The sequence below is a fragment of the Anabrus simplex genome, chromosome 2, assembly GCF_040414725.1.
Source record: "Anabrus simplex isolate iqAnaSimp1 chromosome 2, ASM4041472v1, whole genome shotgun sequence".
NCBI lineage: Eukaryota > Metazoa > Arthropoda > Insecta > Orthoptera > Tettigoniidae > Anabrus > Anabrus simplex.
In genome coordinates, this window is record NC_090266.1 from 1,107,325,677 (window position 1) to 1,107,339,217 (window position 13,541).

The 13,541-nt window shown below is 36.7% G+C and overlaps 1 protein-coding gene across 1 annotated transcript in view; it reads right to left on the bottom strand.

Moving 5' to 3' along the window:
* Positions 1 to 13,541, bottom strand: part of LOC136863313 (zinc finger protein pita) — a 95,609-nt gene that overhangs the window by 14,735 nt on the left and 67,333 nt on the right. The window contains exon 2 of the mRNA XM_067139701.2: positions 13,084 to 13,230. Coding sequence (XP_066995802.1) covers positions 13,084 to 13,230 — 147 coding nt within the window. The remainder of the gene's footprint in view (positions 1 to 13,083; positions 13,231 to 13,541) is intronic.

Here is a 13,541-nt window from a genome sequence, read left to right on the forward strand (position 1 = left end):
TGGAGCAGGACGATTTCCGCAAGTGATGATCGGTTTATTACCCTTCAGGTTTTATGCAATTGCCATATTCTACCTTTGAAGTGAGAAATTGGCTACAAGTCTGCTATGTGAACGTACTGATAAATTATTGGGATCTTCAGCCTGGCAGAAAGGTAAACAACTGGTAATGGGCACACTGCATGCAATGCAAGTTTCATTGCAATCTGTCCAGTCCAATCAAAACGGTTCCCCTGTGAGGCTAGTTCTACAAATTGCTGTTCTGTAGTTGCTTGTATTTTACTTCTTTTGGCAAGTATTCCACTGCAAATGAGATCGCAACTGCTTAACAAGTCATTAAATTTACTTGTATTATGAGATGTAGCCTGGCCTCCCTCTTCACACCATAAATCAGTAAACAACTGAATGAAGCCATAAGTTCTACCAAAAGAATCATAACTACTACACTTCCCCTTAAGAATGGCTCTGTGACACTGATTTGCTGAAACTATTACAATTACAATATTAACAATTGCTTGACAGCACTACAAAAACACACATCACACCTGCTACATTTAACTTTCTCATCCTGAACTTCCTGTTATCTTAGGCACAAGTTTTTCCACAACACAGTCTCCAGGATCTTGAATAGAACAGAGACTAGGAACCCATCTTGAAGATTAAGTAAATACTTCAGTAAAATAAAGTAAAAAAATAGTAATAGAGATACTTATTTATTTATTAAATAAATAAATAAATAAATAAATAAATAAATAAATAAATAAATAAATAAATAAATAAATAAATAAATAAATAAATAGTCCATCCTCGAATGAGGGTAACCATTCGGATCTGGAATACAATCGGGTAATAATTTCAATACATTTACAAACTTCAAAAAGTGGACATTTATAACAGTTATAACTGCTGTTTTCTTCTATTTTTGGTGAGGAGTGTTAATCATGTTCTCAGGTATAGATAGAGTATCCCTTAGAATTTGTACTACTATTTTTTTCATTTTGCAGAATGGAAGTTTCAATTTTTGTAGTAAGGTTGATGTCTGACTGGTGAAGGTGCCCCTTGCTCAGAACAGCAGGCCTCGACAATCCATTGAGCGATGGGTATTTTGTATTCACCTGACAGGTAAGGCAAGCATGGTACATAAATAGCTTGTTTTTCTAGGTCCACATCCTGTGCTTGGTTAGAGTCTCTTTCAAAGCGAATAGTGGGATCTAAAACCATTGGTTTACTGTCCTTTTAGCTGATGACTATGATGTCAGCCTCCGATTAGAGTCAACAGTAGCGATGCAATGAACCACCTCGTGCACCGATCATCCACGCTGTCTCAAGACTTATGTCGGCAACGGGTTCTGATGAACGACCTACTGGGAACCAATAGGACTGCGGTGACATTGCATGTGTTTTATTTTTTACAATTTAGTTTGCGTACACCGACACAAACAGGACTTATGGCGACAATGGGATAGGAAAGGGCTAGGAGTGGGAAGGAAGCGGCCGTGGCCTTAATTAAGAAAATGGGAAACTACAGAATACCATCTTCAAGGTAGGCAACAGTGGAGTTCAAACCCACTATCTCCCAAATGCAAGCTCACAGCTGTGCGACCTTAACCGCAAGGCTAACTCGCTCGGAGGTTGCATGTCATCTTCACTGCATTTATGTACTCAAAAGATGAGAGAGAGGAGAGAGGTGATTTGAGTCATCCAGGAGTTTGCTTTCAGGCAGTCTGAATATGAAACTAGTCCCTTTCCTTCATGTGATAAAAAATAATTGGTACCACGAGTGAAGAGATCAATTGATCGTTATCTCGCATAGTTTTCTGCCATCATCCTTTGGGTGAAGAATTTCTATATGTACGTCGAAGTCTGCAGAGTGCCATATCTTGTTCCTTGGATAACTTGCTCCACATAAGGTAATTCCGGTAGAGTTGCAGCACTTTTCATATCTTTTGTTATATCTCAGTAGACTTACTTTTAAAATTGCTGAAAAATGATGAAGCATAATTTGAAAATATGTACATTTGATCAGAGATGAGCAAAACATTGGTAACTGAAAGTAAATGGGAGAAAGGAGAGAACAAAAGAATTATTTGTATAGATGCCGACTTTGCTCGGGAGAGATGCCACAAGTAAAATAATTAATAACAAAATCAAATTTAAGCTAATTTCTTCAACTATAATATAACTAAAAATTATAACATACTACAAGACTATATCTGATGATGCTTGTTGTTTTAAGGGGCCTAACATCGCAGGTCATCGGCCCTAGACTATATCTATAGGCTATAATCATTCAATGGTAAAATAATCTAACTTATAATTTACAACATTAAATGAATCATGTTTTAATTTCAATTTACTATGAATGTGCATGTGCGTTATATAAAGAAAACATCAAAATCATCATGAGTATAATTCTGTCCTGACACAGTATTTTGAAGACATGCCTGAGACAGGATTCTTGAATAAAAAAAACTATGTTTATCCTCTCACAAGTTACAAATATACACAGATTGTTTCTTGGGACATTGTTCTCTAGTAGCAATTTTACTGTCACAGTCCACACATCTGTAGAGCAAGAGTCGTGCAGCCACTGGTTGCAACACAAACACTGGATCCAGCTATGATTTTTTGAATATGAATTTGACTTTGGTGATTATTGAAATAGCTGGACCCAGTAGCCATTTTTCCAGATTTTCTGACTCCATTCTTTTTTGTAGTGTTTGTGCAGGAATTCTATAGTACCATATCATTTTGCCTCTCTGACCAGCATTTCCTTTGCTTTCAGTCTTTTAACAGTGCCCTTACTTTTATACTGAGTAGGCATGTCATAAATTTTTATGTCTGAAAATAATATCATTTTATTTAAGAAACTAATCTTGCCAATGAAAACAATAAAAATAAATTATGTATTTTAAGAATTGTGAGACAATAAAATACCAGTACCTTCTGAATAGTACTGAATGTTTCCAAATCACTTTTAGAATCTGATAGCAATGAGGCTTCCCAGCCGGTTTGTTGTGCGGCAACTTTCCCAACTATCAGGTAGAGATGCCACACCCTCCTGTTGTCGTACCTCAAGGCTATCATGGCCCAAAATAAGCTTACTGTCAACTACTGTTATGCTTCTGACTGCTACTGTACTAAAACCGGCTGATTTAAGCATTTGAAACCAACTTAATATACAATAAATGAACACAAGGAAAAACTTTGTCAGGAGAAAACATGTACTCGCCTTAAGATATCGGCTATAATTGGTGTAATATACGGGAAACTTTCATCACACCTGTAGGCAGTAGTTCTACCTTACTGTAGATGAATATCCTGAATATGGAGTAGATGATTACAAATATTCCATTCTGTGCACATTTTACCCATCCCTCTGACCTTCCTGGCACTATACAGCATGTTATTTGGAGTATCATCTGGCAGCATCATTATTTCTTCAGTCCGGCTCCATAGCTAAATGCTTAGCGGGCTGGCCTTTGGTCACAGGGGTCCCGCATTTGATTCCCGGCAGGGACAGGAATTTTAACCATCATTGGTTAATTTCGCTGGCACGGGGGCTGGGTGTATGTGGCGTCATCATAATTTCATCCTCATCATGACGCACAGATTGTCCACAGGCATCAAATCAAAAGACCTGTGTTTGGCGAGCTGAACATGACCTCGGACACTCCCGGCACTAAAAGCCAAATGCCAATTAATTTCATTATTTCTTTTACAGGACTTGTTAAAATAATGTCCAAATCTTTAAGAAAGGAGTTTGATAGTTGTGCCCGAGGGGCACACTGTAGTGGGTAGATTAAACGCAGTCAAACAAAGTCATTCATAATATACATCTATTTCTCTGGTTTTAAGAGTTTTTGTTCCTACCAGATGATCACCTATGTGGGGAACGACACAGAAAGGAATGTTATTGTAGCGGGTTATCTGAACTTACAAGTAACTATTCTCATTTTGGTTCCGTATTGAAGATGACGTATATCACAAATATTATTATAATATTTATAGATCCACCTGTTCAATACAATATTGTATTCGATCTGAACTTGCCAAATGCTAACTGGGAAGGGAATGAGAACAGAAAGCATGACCTACAAATGGTGAATAAGTTATTATGGGAAGGACAGCTGAATCAGAAAGGGATGGAACCAACTAGAGGGAAAAATATTATAGACGTGGTGCTGATAAAACCAGATCAGCTCTTTAGGGAAACTGAAGTGATAGATGGTATAAGTGATCATGAAGCTGTCTGTCATACGGCCAGTTTCTGGTACACCATAGTTACCTATGAGTTACCTAAAGGAGCTTGTAACTGCGCTGTTAACTTTAATGAGTTTCCGGAAACTTAAATCCAGATTTAAAAGCCCTGGCAATAAACAGTACAGATATCATCATGTTTAGTATCTCTCATCCTCCTATAAATGTATCTACGTAAATGTTTTTAGGGTTATTTTGGTAATAACTAGTTACTTTTACTAGCAGAAGTTTTCTATAGTGAAAACTGGTTGGCAAACATGTACACAGTCATCTCAATCTGATTCAGCATGTAATAATCTCTCATAATATGAATATATGTATAATCTCATAATGCAAAAGTTAGATATATTTCCCGTTCTTTCTTATTCACAGTAAGCAGACGTCGTCTTAAATTTCACCTTGATCGTTGTCGTCAGTAAAATTATACAAATACACTGCAACTGTTGCACATTTTTTTAGTAGACTGCAAACAAACCAAAAACTGCTATTTAAAACACGCATATGCTGTTTTCTTTTCAAGCAGGCTGGACGTAGATTACCGTTTCTTGCGTGCAGAATGTTACTTATTCCTGCTCATGTCTTTCTGGGAACTTGCTCATTTATCATTCTCCTTTGACATGTAATTTCAGTTGATCAGATGCCAAGCCCTTTAAGAATAAGAATGAGGGCTACTGGACTAGACAAAAGAGTGGTTGAATGGGTGGCTACATTTCTAGAAAACAGAACGCAGAGAATTAGAGTAGGTGATACATTATCTGATCTTGTAACTATTAAGAACGGAGTCCCGCAGAATACACAAGTAAAGAACTGGAATCACAGATAAGGCTATTTTATTTATTTATTTATTGTCTTGTTTTATATGGCGGGACTCAGGCTATGAAGCCTGCTATTCTGTCCGACCATACATACACCTACATGAAGAGTTAAATATACACTAAATTATCTACTGTTTAATATCTTAAGGTAGATGATGTTATACTGTATAGAGTAGTAAATGAGTTGCAGGATTGTGACTGACTGCAGGGAGACTTAAACAATGTTGTGAGCACAGCTGTGAGCTTGCATCCAGGAGATAGTGGGTTTGAACCTCACTGTCGGCAGCCCTGAAGATGGTTTCCCGAGGTTTCCCATTTTCACACCAGGTAAATGCTGGGGCTCTACCATAATTAAGGCCACAGCTGCTTACTTCACACTCCTAGGCCTTTCCCATCCCATCGCCACCATAAGACCTATCTGTGTCGGAGTGACGTAAAACAAATTGAAAAAAAAAAAAATGTTGTGAGACGGACAGCGGACAATGGTATGAATGTAATGAAATGAAAAGTCAAATTGTAAATTTCATCAAGAGGAAAAGTCCTCTCAGTTTTAATTATTGTATTGATGGGGTGATAGTACGTCATAGAGAACAATGTAAGTACCTAGGTGTTAATATAAGGAATAATCTTCATTGGGGTAATCATATGAACAAAATTGTTAAGAAAGGTTACAGATCTCTTCACATTAATATGAGATATTTAGGGGTTGTAGTAAGGATGTAAAGGAGAGGGCGTATAAGTCTCTGGTAAGACCACAGAGTATGATTCCAATGTAGGGGAACCTCACCAGGATGACTTGATGCGAGTTCGGGAAAAAAAAAAATTCAAAGGAAAGCAGCACAATTTTTTCTGAGTGATTTCTGACAAAGTAGTAGTGTTACAAAAATGTTGCAAACATTGGGCTGGGAAGACTTCGGAATAAGGAGACTAGATGCTCGACTATCTGGTATGTTTGGAGCTGTCAGAGAAAGTTGGCGTGGAATGACGTAAGTAGCGAATAAGCTTGAGCGAAGCTTTTAAAAGTAGGAAAGATCATAATATGAAGATAAAGTTGTAATTCAAGAGGACAAACTGGGGCAAATATTCATTTATAGGATGAGGAGTAAGGGGTTGGAATAAATTATCAAGGGAAATGTTGGATATGTTTCCAAGTTCCTTGATAATGATTGATTTAAGACAGAACTTAGTGCTTATTAATTTATGTCTGCCATGAGAAATTTCACTGTTGAAATCTATTCCTAAATACCTGATTCATTCATTGCTTGTTTTTATTGATGGAAGTATGATGAAATTTCCTTCAGTTAATTTTAGTTCCTTCAGGATTACATATTTACTTTTAAGGGGATTAATATTTAAACAAATATGTACAAATCTACTTTCAGCTAAAGTAGCAGCAAATAGCAAGGCCATAGATCATTAGATAAAATGTAGCCATATGTCATGATCAGTGAGATTTTGTATTACAGTATTCATTGCTGAATTAAACAGGAATGGTGAGTGCAGCATGAGTTAAGCCTCTCCGGCTTTTCAAATCATCCGCCAGCTCTACTGTTGTGTTCCCTTCTTCAATTTCATGAACTATCTGATGCAAGAAGTTTCAACTTAAAGGAACAGATGTCTCTACGGATGCATCTCACACGTAGTCTGGTATTCAAGGACTATAACTAAACAGGAAGAATTTTTGTTTTTGTAGACTGACCATGTAGTATTTGTGCTTTGTTGATGTTGTCTCCCCAGCTAGTAAAGTGTCCTCCAATCATATTGCTCCTCTCCTAAAGAATCTATCATCCAATCACATCTTCTCTTTCTCTTCCGTCTAGTATGATCTATCTATCAGCTATATAAGGAAGGGTTTTACTGGGTTCTGGGTCTTGTCTGGTGGCAGTGTAACTTGTGTTGAACATCTGAGAGGAGGGTCCCGCTGAAGGGAGTGTTGTTGGAGGTGGGGGTTTCAGCTTGTGGGAGAATGAACTGACAAGGTAGGCAGAATACCAAATATGTGATTTCCTGCATGTGTACTTAGGGAAGATTTCTATGATCCCCTTTTACAATGCAATTTTCTGTTTTTATTCAACTTTAAATTTTAATATGCGGGATCGTTCCTGGTAACTTCTATGTAGGCTGCCGTACTCTGTCTTTGGATTTTTGAATTTTACCTTGATGGGTCTTTATGAAATATAAGGAAGCGCGACTGATGAACTCTCATTAAACTTCCTCTCGATACAATATCTGGTGACTAAGTCTCTTTCTAAACCATTTTAATTTAATTTATTCCTTTCGACTCTTAACTTTTCCATAACTTAGTCACCAGGCAGTATGGATCAGCCTCTGCTTCGTAGGGCCTTATGCCCAGTTAGGTACTACGGTTATTTTCTCTGGAGCGCTGGTGTTTTGACTCCACATTCATTTTGGTTTTCAGCCCTTTGTAAAAATTTAACCTTTGCTGTTCTTACTTCACGTTTGCGGCCATATACTGTGGGCCTTCTGCTCTTGTTTTATATGGATCATTAGATCCGATTTTGGAGTGTTTCCCCAGTGTTGTAAATAATGGGTGCACATTTGCTTATTAAGCGACGTGTGTTACTTTTCCCTCCTGCTAATGTAATCTCTTGGCCCATTCAAGGGCATTGTGTAAATTGTATTCCTGGGTTTGCGACCCTTACTATATTTTGTTAAAAGGACTGCTGGGGTTGAGACCCTTGACTTGTAAAGTTTGTACATGAAACTACTGGGTCCGATACCCACCTGGTAAAGTGTATCAGAAGTTATGGCTTACTTCCTAACAGGTATTTAACATACCCTTTTCTAAATTTACTATATTAAACCCTTATGAAACAACACATAAGATTTAATTCTTCTGTAAGTGTTTGAGCTTCGGTGCTTGTGTGCAGTTAATAAATCTGAGCTGTTAAGCTCTTTCTTGTAAATCATCTCAAGAGTTTTCGAGCTAACTTTGTTAAGAGCCGATGAGCCCTCTTTTGTTGTTGTTGCCTGAGCTTCCAGTTCAACTTCTATATTGTCTATTAAATTGCTCTTTTGATATTTCAAGTTTATTCTGTAGAAAAGAAAGAAAATACAAATTTCCAAAATTTTAATAGATTTGAACCTCACATTTGCCTTTGTCCTCTCATTCACCCCTCAGGCTTCCATCCCCTCTCTTCTGAACGGAAAGCACAGTACAAGTGGTTGCAGAGAGTGGTCGAATAGGGCTGGACAAAGACCCTTTTGACTGTTTTCGGCGAAATGTTTGATTGAACTCTAAAAACTATTTTTTTTCCAAATCTTCTGTAAGCTTCATCACGTTTGGCTCTAGAGAAGTACTAGCTCTGTGGTATCTCCATAAGTAGGAGCTAATATATGAATTAATGATAATGGATGTCGAATCTGGTGGCACCATTTCCAATAGCCTATTTCTATTCCTGTTTTTGGGGAAAAAGATATTGGCGAGTCCTTATCCACTATTACCACCAAGGTAAATGAATTAGCTTCCGTGGTTAGTTTTTTGAAGTCAGCGAGCCATCTACCAATCAGCTGAAATGTATTCAGGCTAGACTATTTCATTCTTAAAATGGGGTTGGTGATCTATTGTCGCTAAAAAATGAGTGATGGGCATTCTCAGACTGCCCAGAGTTTGGCCCGAACTATTTCTTCAATGTCTAAAAATGTTACAAATAGGGAAAAACTTGATTTATCCACCTAATCAATACTTTGTAAGTCAATCGATAATGAAAATGAAAACCTACAACCTGTTTTCCAGTCACTGACTGGGTCAGCGATGGAATGAATGAAGCCCCGATCTTGCGGCGAGGATAGGAATTGTGCCGGCTGCCGAGGCCTGTCGCACTTCTCTGGGGTAATGATTAATGACTGACAGATGAAACGAAATGATAATGGAGAGTGTTGCTGGAATGAAAGATGACAGGGAAAACTAGAGTACCCAGAGAAAAACCTGTCCCACCTCCGCTTTGTCCAGCACAAATCTCACATGGAGTGACCGGGATTTGAACCACGGAACCCAGCGGTGAGAGGCAGATGCGCTGGCGCCTGAGACACGGAGGCTAAGTCAATCTATAAGACAGATATGAATTTCATTAACATTGCAGACATATTTCAACCCTTTTAGGCTATCATCAGTATATACAGTATATTAAGACCTTAAAATAATTAACAACTTGGCTAAGCTAAAAAATCTCCTTTGGAGAATTACAGTGTTGGTGTTCAGTGTCTATACTGAGACATTAAAACAATGAATGATTAGCAACATGATAAATTAAAAACAATCTCCTTTAAGAATTTTTTTTCAGTGATGATATTAAAATAAGTGATTTCTTAAAATATAGTCTCGACATGTGCTGTTGAAAATATGAATAGTAAAGTGCTGCTTGTACAGTTCAATTGTATTCCCAAATTCTAAATTAGAAGCCAATATTTCTTGTTTAGACGTTGATCTTAGTACTAATGTTAGATACAGACAGAAGTGTTGTGTGTGGTAACTAATCTTCTAAAAGTCGAGGGGCCGATACTCCTTAAGTGTAATGCCTCAGGGTCCGATGGAGTGATGTATGTATGGGTCCGATGAGAGTCGCAGCTTACTACTGAATGGAAGTACTGCATGCTCCTTTCCAAACTTCCATTCAGTAGTGAGTCGCAATGCCTATACAAATAATCCGGCTTGGAGAGAGTAGACCAGTCAACTAGAAAAACAGGTAATAAAAACTTACATATTTATTAAGTTGTTAATATGGTACGTTTCGCTCCTTTTCCGTGAGCATCATCAGCCAATTATCATTTACTTAAGGTTATATAAGATCATGAATCTATTCTATTGGATTAAATTATGCTTGTAAACCTGATTGACAAATCTTATAATATTTTACAAGTCATATAACAATAAAATTATGTCAAGTTAAAACATTGTCTAAAATCTATCTAACATTTTATTGACAAAACTCATCTGGTGAACATCCTTTAAAATTATTTTAAAAACCTTATGAGATCTGGCTAATTGTATTGATTCAATGTTGCTTGACTTGTATGATTGTCGTTGAAAATTTGGTTAACTATATTAACAATTTTCTACAGTTGATAATTGCCTATGTTATGAACATTTAACTTGTTCTCGATGTTGCTGGAGTAACATTTGTACAAAATGTATTGGAATTAATCTTATGTTGTCAATACAAGAGTATTGTTTATGAACAAACTTGTTAGTGAATAAAAATTTTCTAATGTGAGGTAGAATTTGAATGGTTCTCGTATGTTCCAAATTGGGCTTGTTGGTATATCTGTAACGAAAGATAAAATATATATGTTTTTTTTTGCAAGTTGTTTTACGTCGCACTGACACAGATAGGTCTTACGGCGACGATGGGGCAGGAAAGGGCTAGGAGTGGGAAGGAAGCAGCCGTGGCCTTAATTAAGGTACATCCCCAGCATTTGCCTGGTGTGAAAATGGGAAACCATGGAAAACCATTTTCAGGGCTGCCGACAGTGGGGTTCGAACCTGTTTATGGTTTTCATTATAATTCTGTATAAACTTCTTATCAAAAGAATTGTCACTTACTTTTCTTTCTGCTGCATAATTGTCTAGTGTTACTCCTAGCCTCTTGAGAACTACTTGTTGTTCTGTTTGCACTCCTTGTATTATATGAGTGAGAGTGGATGAGTTTACATTTTGGTGGGGAGTGGGAAGGGGAAGTGAAGGTAGGCAGTGCATTGATAGCTGCAGTAGATTGTGGAGGGGACTGCCTAGGAGAAGTAAGGAGAGGAGTCGAGTTTGTTTGCGTTAATAAGCCATTAACTTTTGTCGGATTAAAATGTTTATAGAATTTATTTATATCAGATTTAAGCATTTGTATTAATTCTGGCAATTGTACTAAGATGGGGTTCTTTATTTCAATTTCGACATTTAGGTTTTTATTTTTGTTGTATTGCTGATCTAAATGAATGTATATGTTTTCCAATTCTGTCATTTCTTTTCCTTTTTCTACTATTCTTAAAATTCTTAAATCCCTTTCAATAGTTGTAAAACTATGTCCCGTTTCTTGCATGTGTGCTCCCATTGCAGAATGTTTCTTGTGTTTCACTGCATTTACATGTTCGAGATATCATAAAGCTCCGGCCAGTTTGCCCAACATACGAAAAATTGCACTCTGCACACGCAAGCCTATATATTCCAGATCCTTGATATTGATTACTATTTATATTAACTTTGTGATTGAAGAAAATATTTCGGTTTGTGTTTTGGGTTTTAAAGGCAATGTCTCGTTTTTTGATGGTATTAGTGACTTGGTATACAGCTGGGTTAGTAAATGTAAAAGTTGCAAATTGGCTGATGATGCTCACGAAAAAGGAGCGAAACATGTACCATATTAACAACTTAATAAATATGTAAGTTTTCATTACGTTATTATTGTATTGAATAGGTGGTATTTAACAAAATTATAAGAATTTGAATCACAAGTAGATCTTCAATACAGACAAAAAGTGAAATTTCTAACCTGCAATAGGAAAGCAGGACCGATCATCCGTGCATAGTAAAAGGTACATTGCAGAATACTATGGTAAATATTAGTTTGTAAATCGGGGAATTGATAATTGGAATGCATCACCTGCAGCTGTCTTAGAGCATTTTCCCGAAACTGTAAGATGCTTCAAGAATAGACTCTAGTATCCTGGAAATTTTGTGTAATTTCTATGTTTCAATGTTAAGCGCAATCAAACTACTGTAAGTTGTAGTGTTAAGGCATTAGAGATATTTAAATTATGTGTGAATTTGTATATGATGGTGTATGTCCAACCCTTGTCCCGTTTCTCTACTGGGTCAGGTATAAAGTGAGATGAGGTAGTGACTTTTTACCACTGGATGCTCTTCCTGACATAAACCTCATCAGAAGAGTTAATAAGATGAAAGGAATGATGTGATATATGATTGTAGGAAGGAAGAGGGTGAAACCCAGGGCTGTCACATAGCTTCCTGCTGCTGAATAGCACCAAGGGGTCTGCCTTCACTCTATATGAACACTACAGGGAGGTTTGGTATTGAATTCAGGCTTTATTTCTTTGGCACGCAATCTAGTGATTAGAAATGATATACCACACCCCTCCTACCCTGTTGGCCAACATCCTGATGGTGAACTTTTCTCGATGAACAGCACTTGACTACTCGTACGTCATTTTTAATTGTCAATTTTCAATTTTCGCTTCTTGTTTTAATGTACTTGCTATTTATTTTGTTTTATTATTGTGAGATTTCTTATAAATATTTTTTTAAAGAATTGTTCATTGTACTTTTGTTGTTGTCATATAATTTGTTTTAATTTTACTTCATTGTCATACTAACCTAAAAGCAAGCATTGCCACCAGAATATCTGCTAATTGCAATGCATTTGTTAATAACAATAACATGTCAGTGTTTCAAAACATATAGCTCTCTCTTAATAACATAATTTTATGGAACAATAGTTTCAATGTTGCATTTCATTAATGACGTTACATTAGAACAGAACCAATTAATGCTTCAGCTACAGAATATAATTCATGCTGGGAAGGAAGCATGCGTGTCTAGTCATGATCTTAGCCAAGATGAAAGCATTGATTTCCTATTCCTCGTTTCATTTATGGGTAGGATTATGTCTAAGCACGGTAGAAACAATTCTTCATTTCTCATTAATTGCTGATGGTTGTAAAAGACGTCATGGTTAAACTTTATCTCAAAAACCATTTAGATGCCTGAAAGCTGAAGTATTCACAGTGAAATGAACATCAACATTTAAAAGGAGATTCAAATAGTGAGGATGCTAATACACATTTACAGCACATCAACTGAAATGTTTAGCGACGTGAGATATAACAAATGAAGAAAATCAATTCAGAGACTATATAGATCATATATTGTTTAAAAGAGGTTTGGAAATATTTAATCTGTACTGTTCTGTCCATGCATGATTAACACACTAAATGCAGGAAAACATTAATATGAGGATGTCTACAAGCAGTTAACTTGAACAACCTTTTCAGGACATGTACATGAAGGATTCTTCCATTCCTTCAAGGTGGCCTGAGCCAAATCACATTTCTGCTTGAATTCGTGCCAGTGGTTGATGTCATTTAGGCAGTTCTTGCAGATCAAGCTCGGCAGGCCATCACTGGGAGACACCTGCAAGTCAAGAAACAAGAGCATGTTCTTATCACTGTACATAGTTACAGTATCTTTAACTTATTCTAAAAGGGATTAATATATTTTGCTGAAAATATAAAACGAGTTGTCAGTCATAAAATGACAAAACTCATTTTATTGTAGGTAATGGGAAGAAACAAACAAGTGCTCCCTTTGCATGGTCATATCTTTCTATATAGGACTTACTTTAACGTAATTTACTTTTCAATGACTATTTTAAAAATCAATCAGATTCCAGATTACCTGCCACCTTGCCACTACATTATTAAGTTATTATTCAATTTGTGATT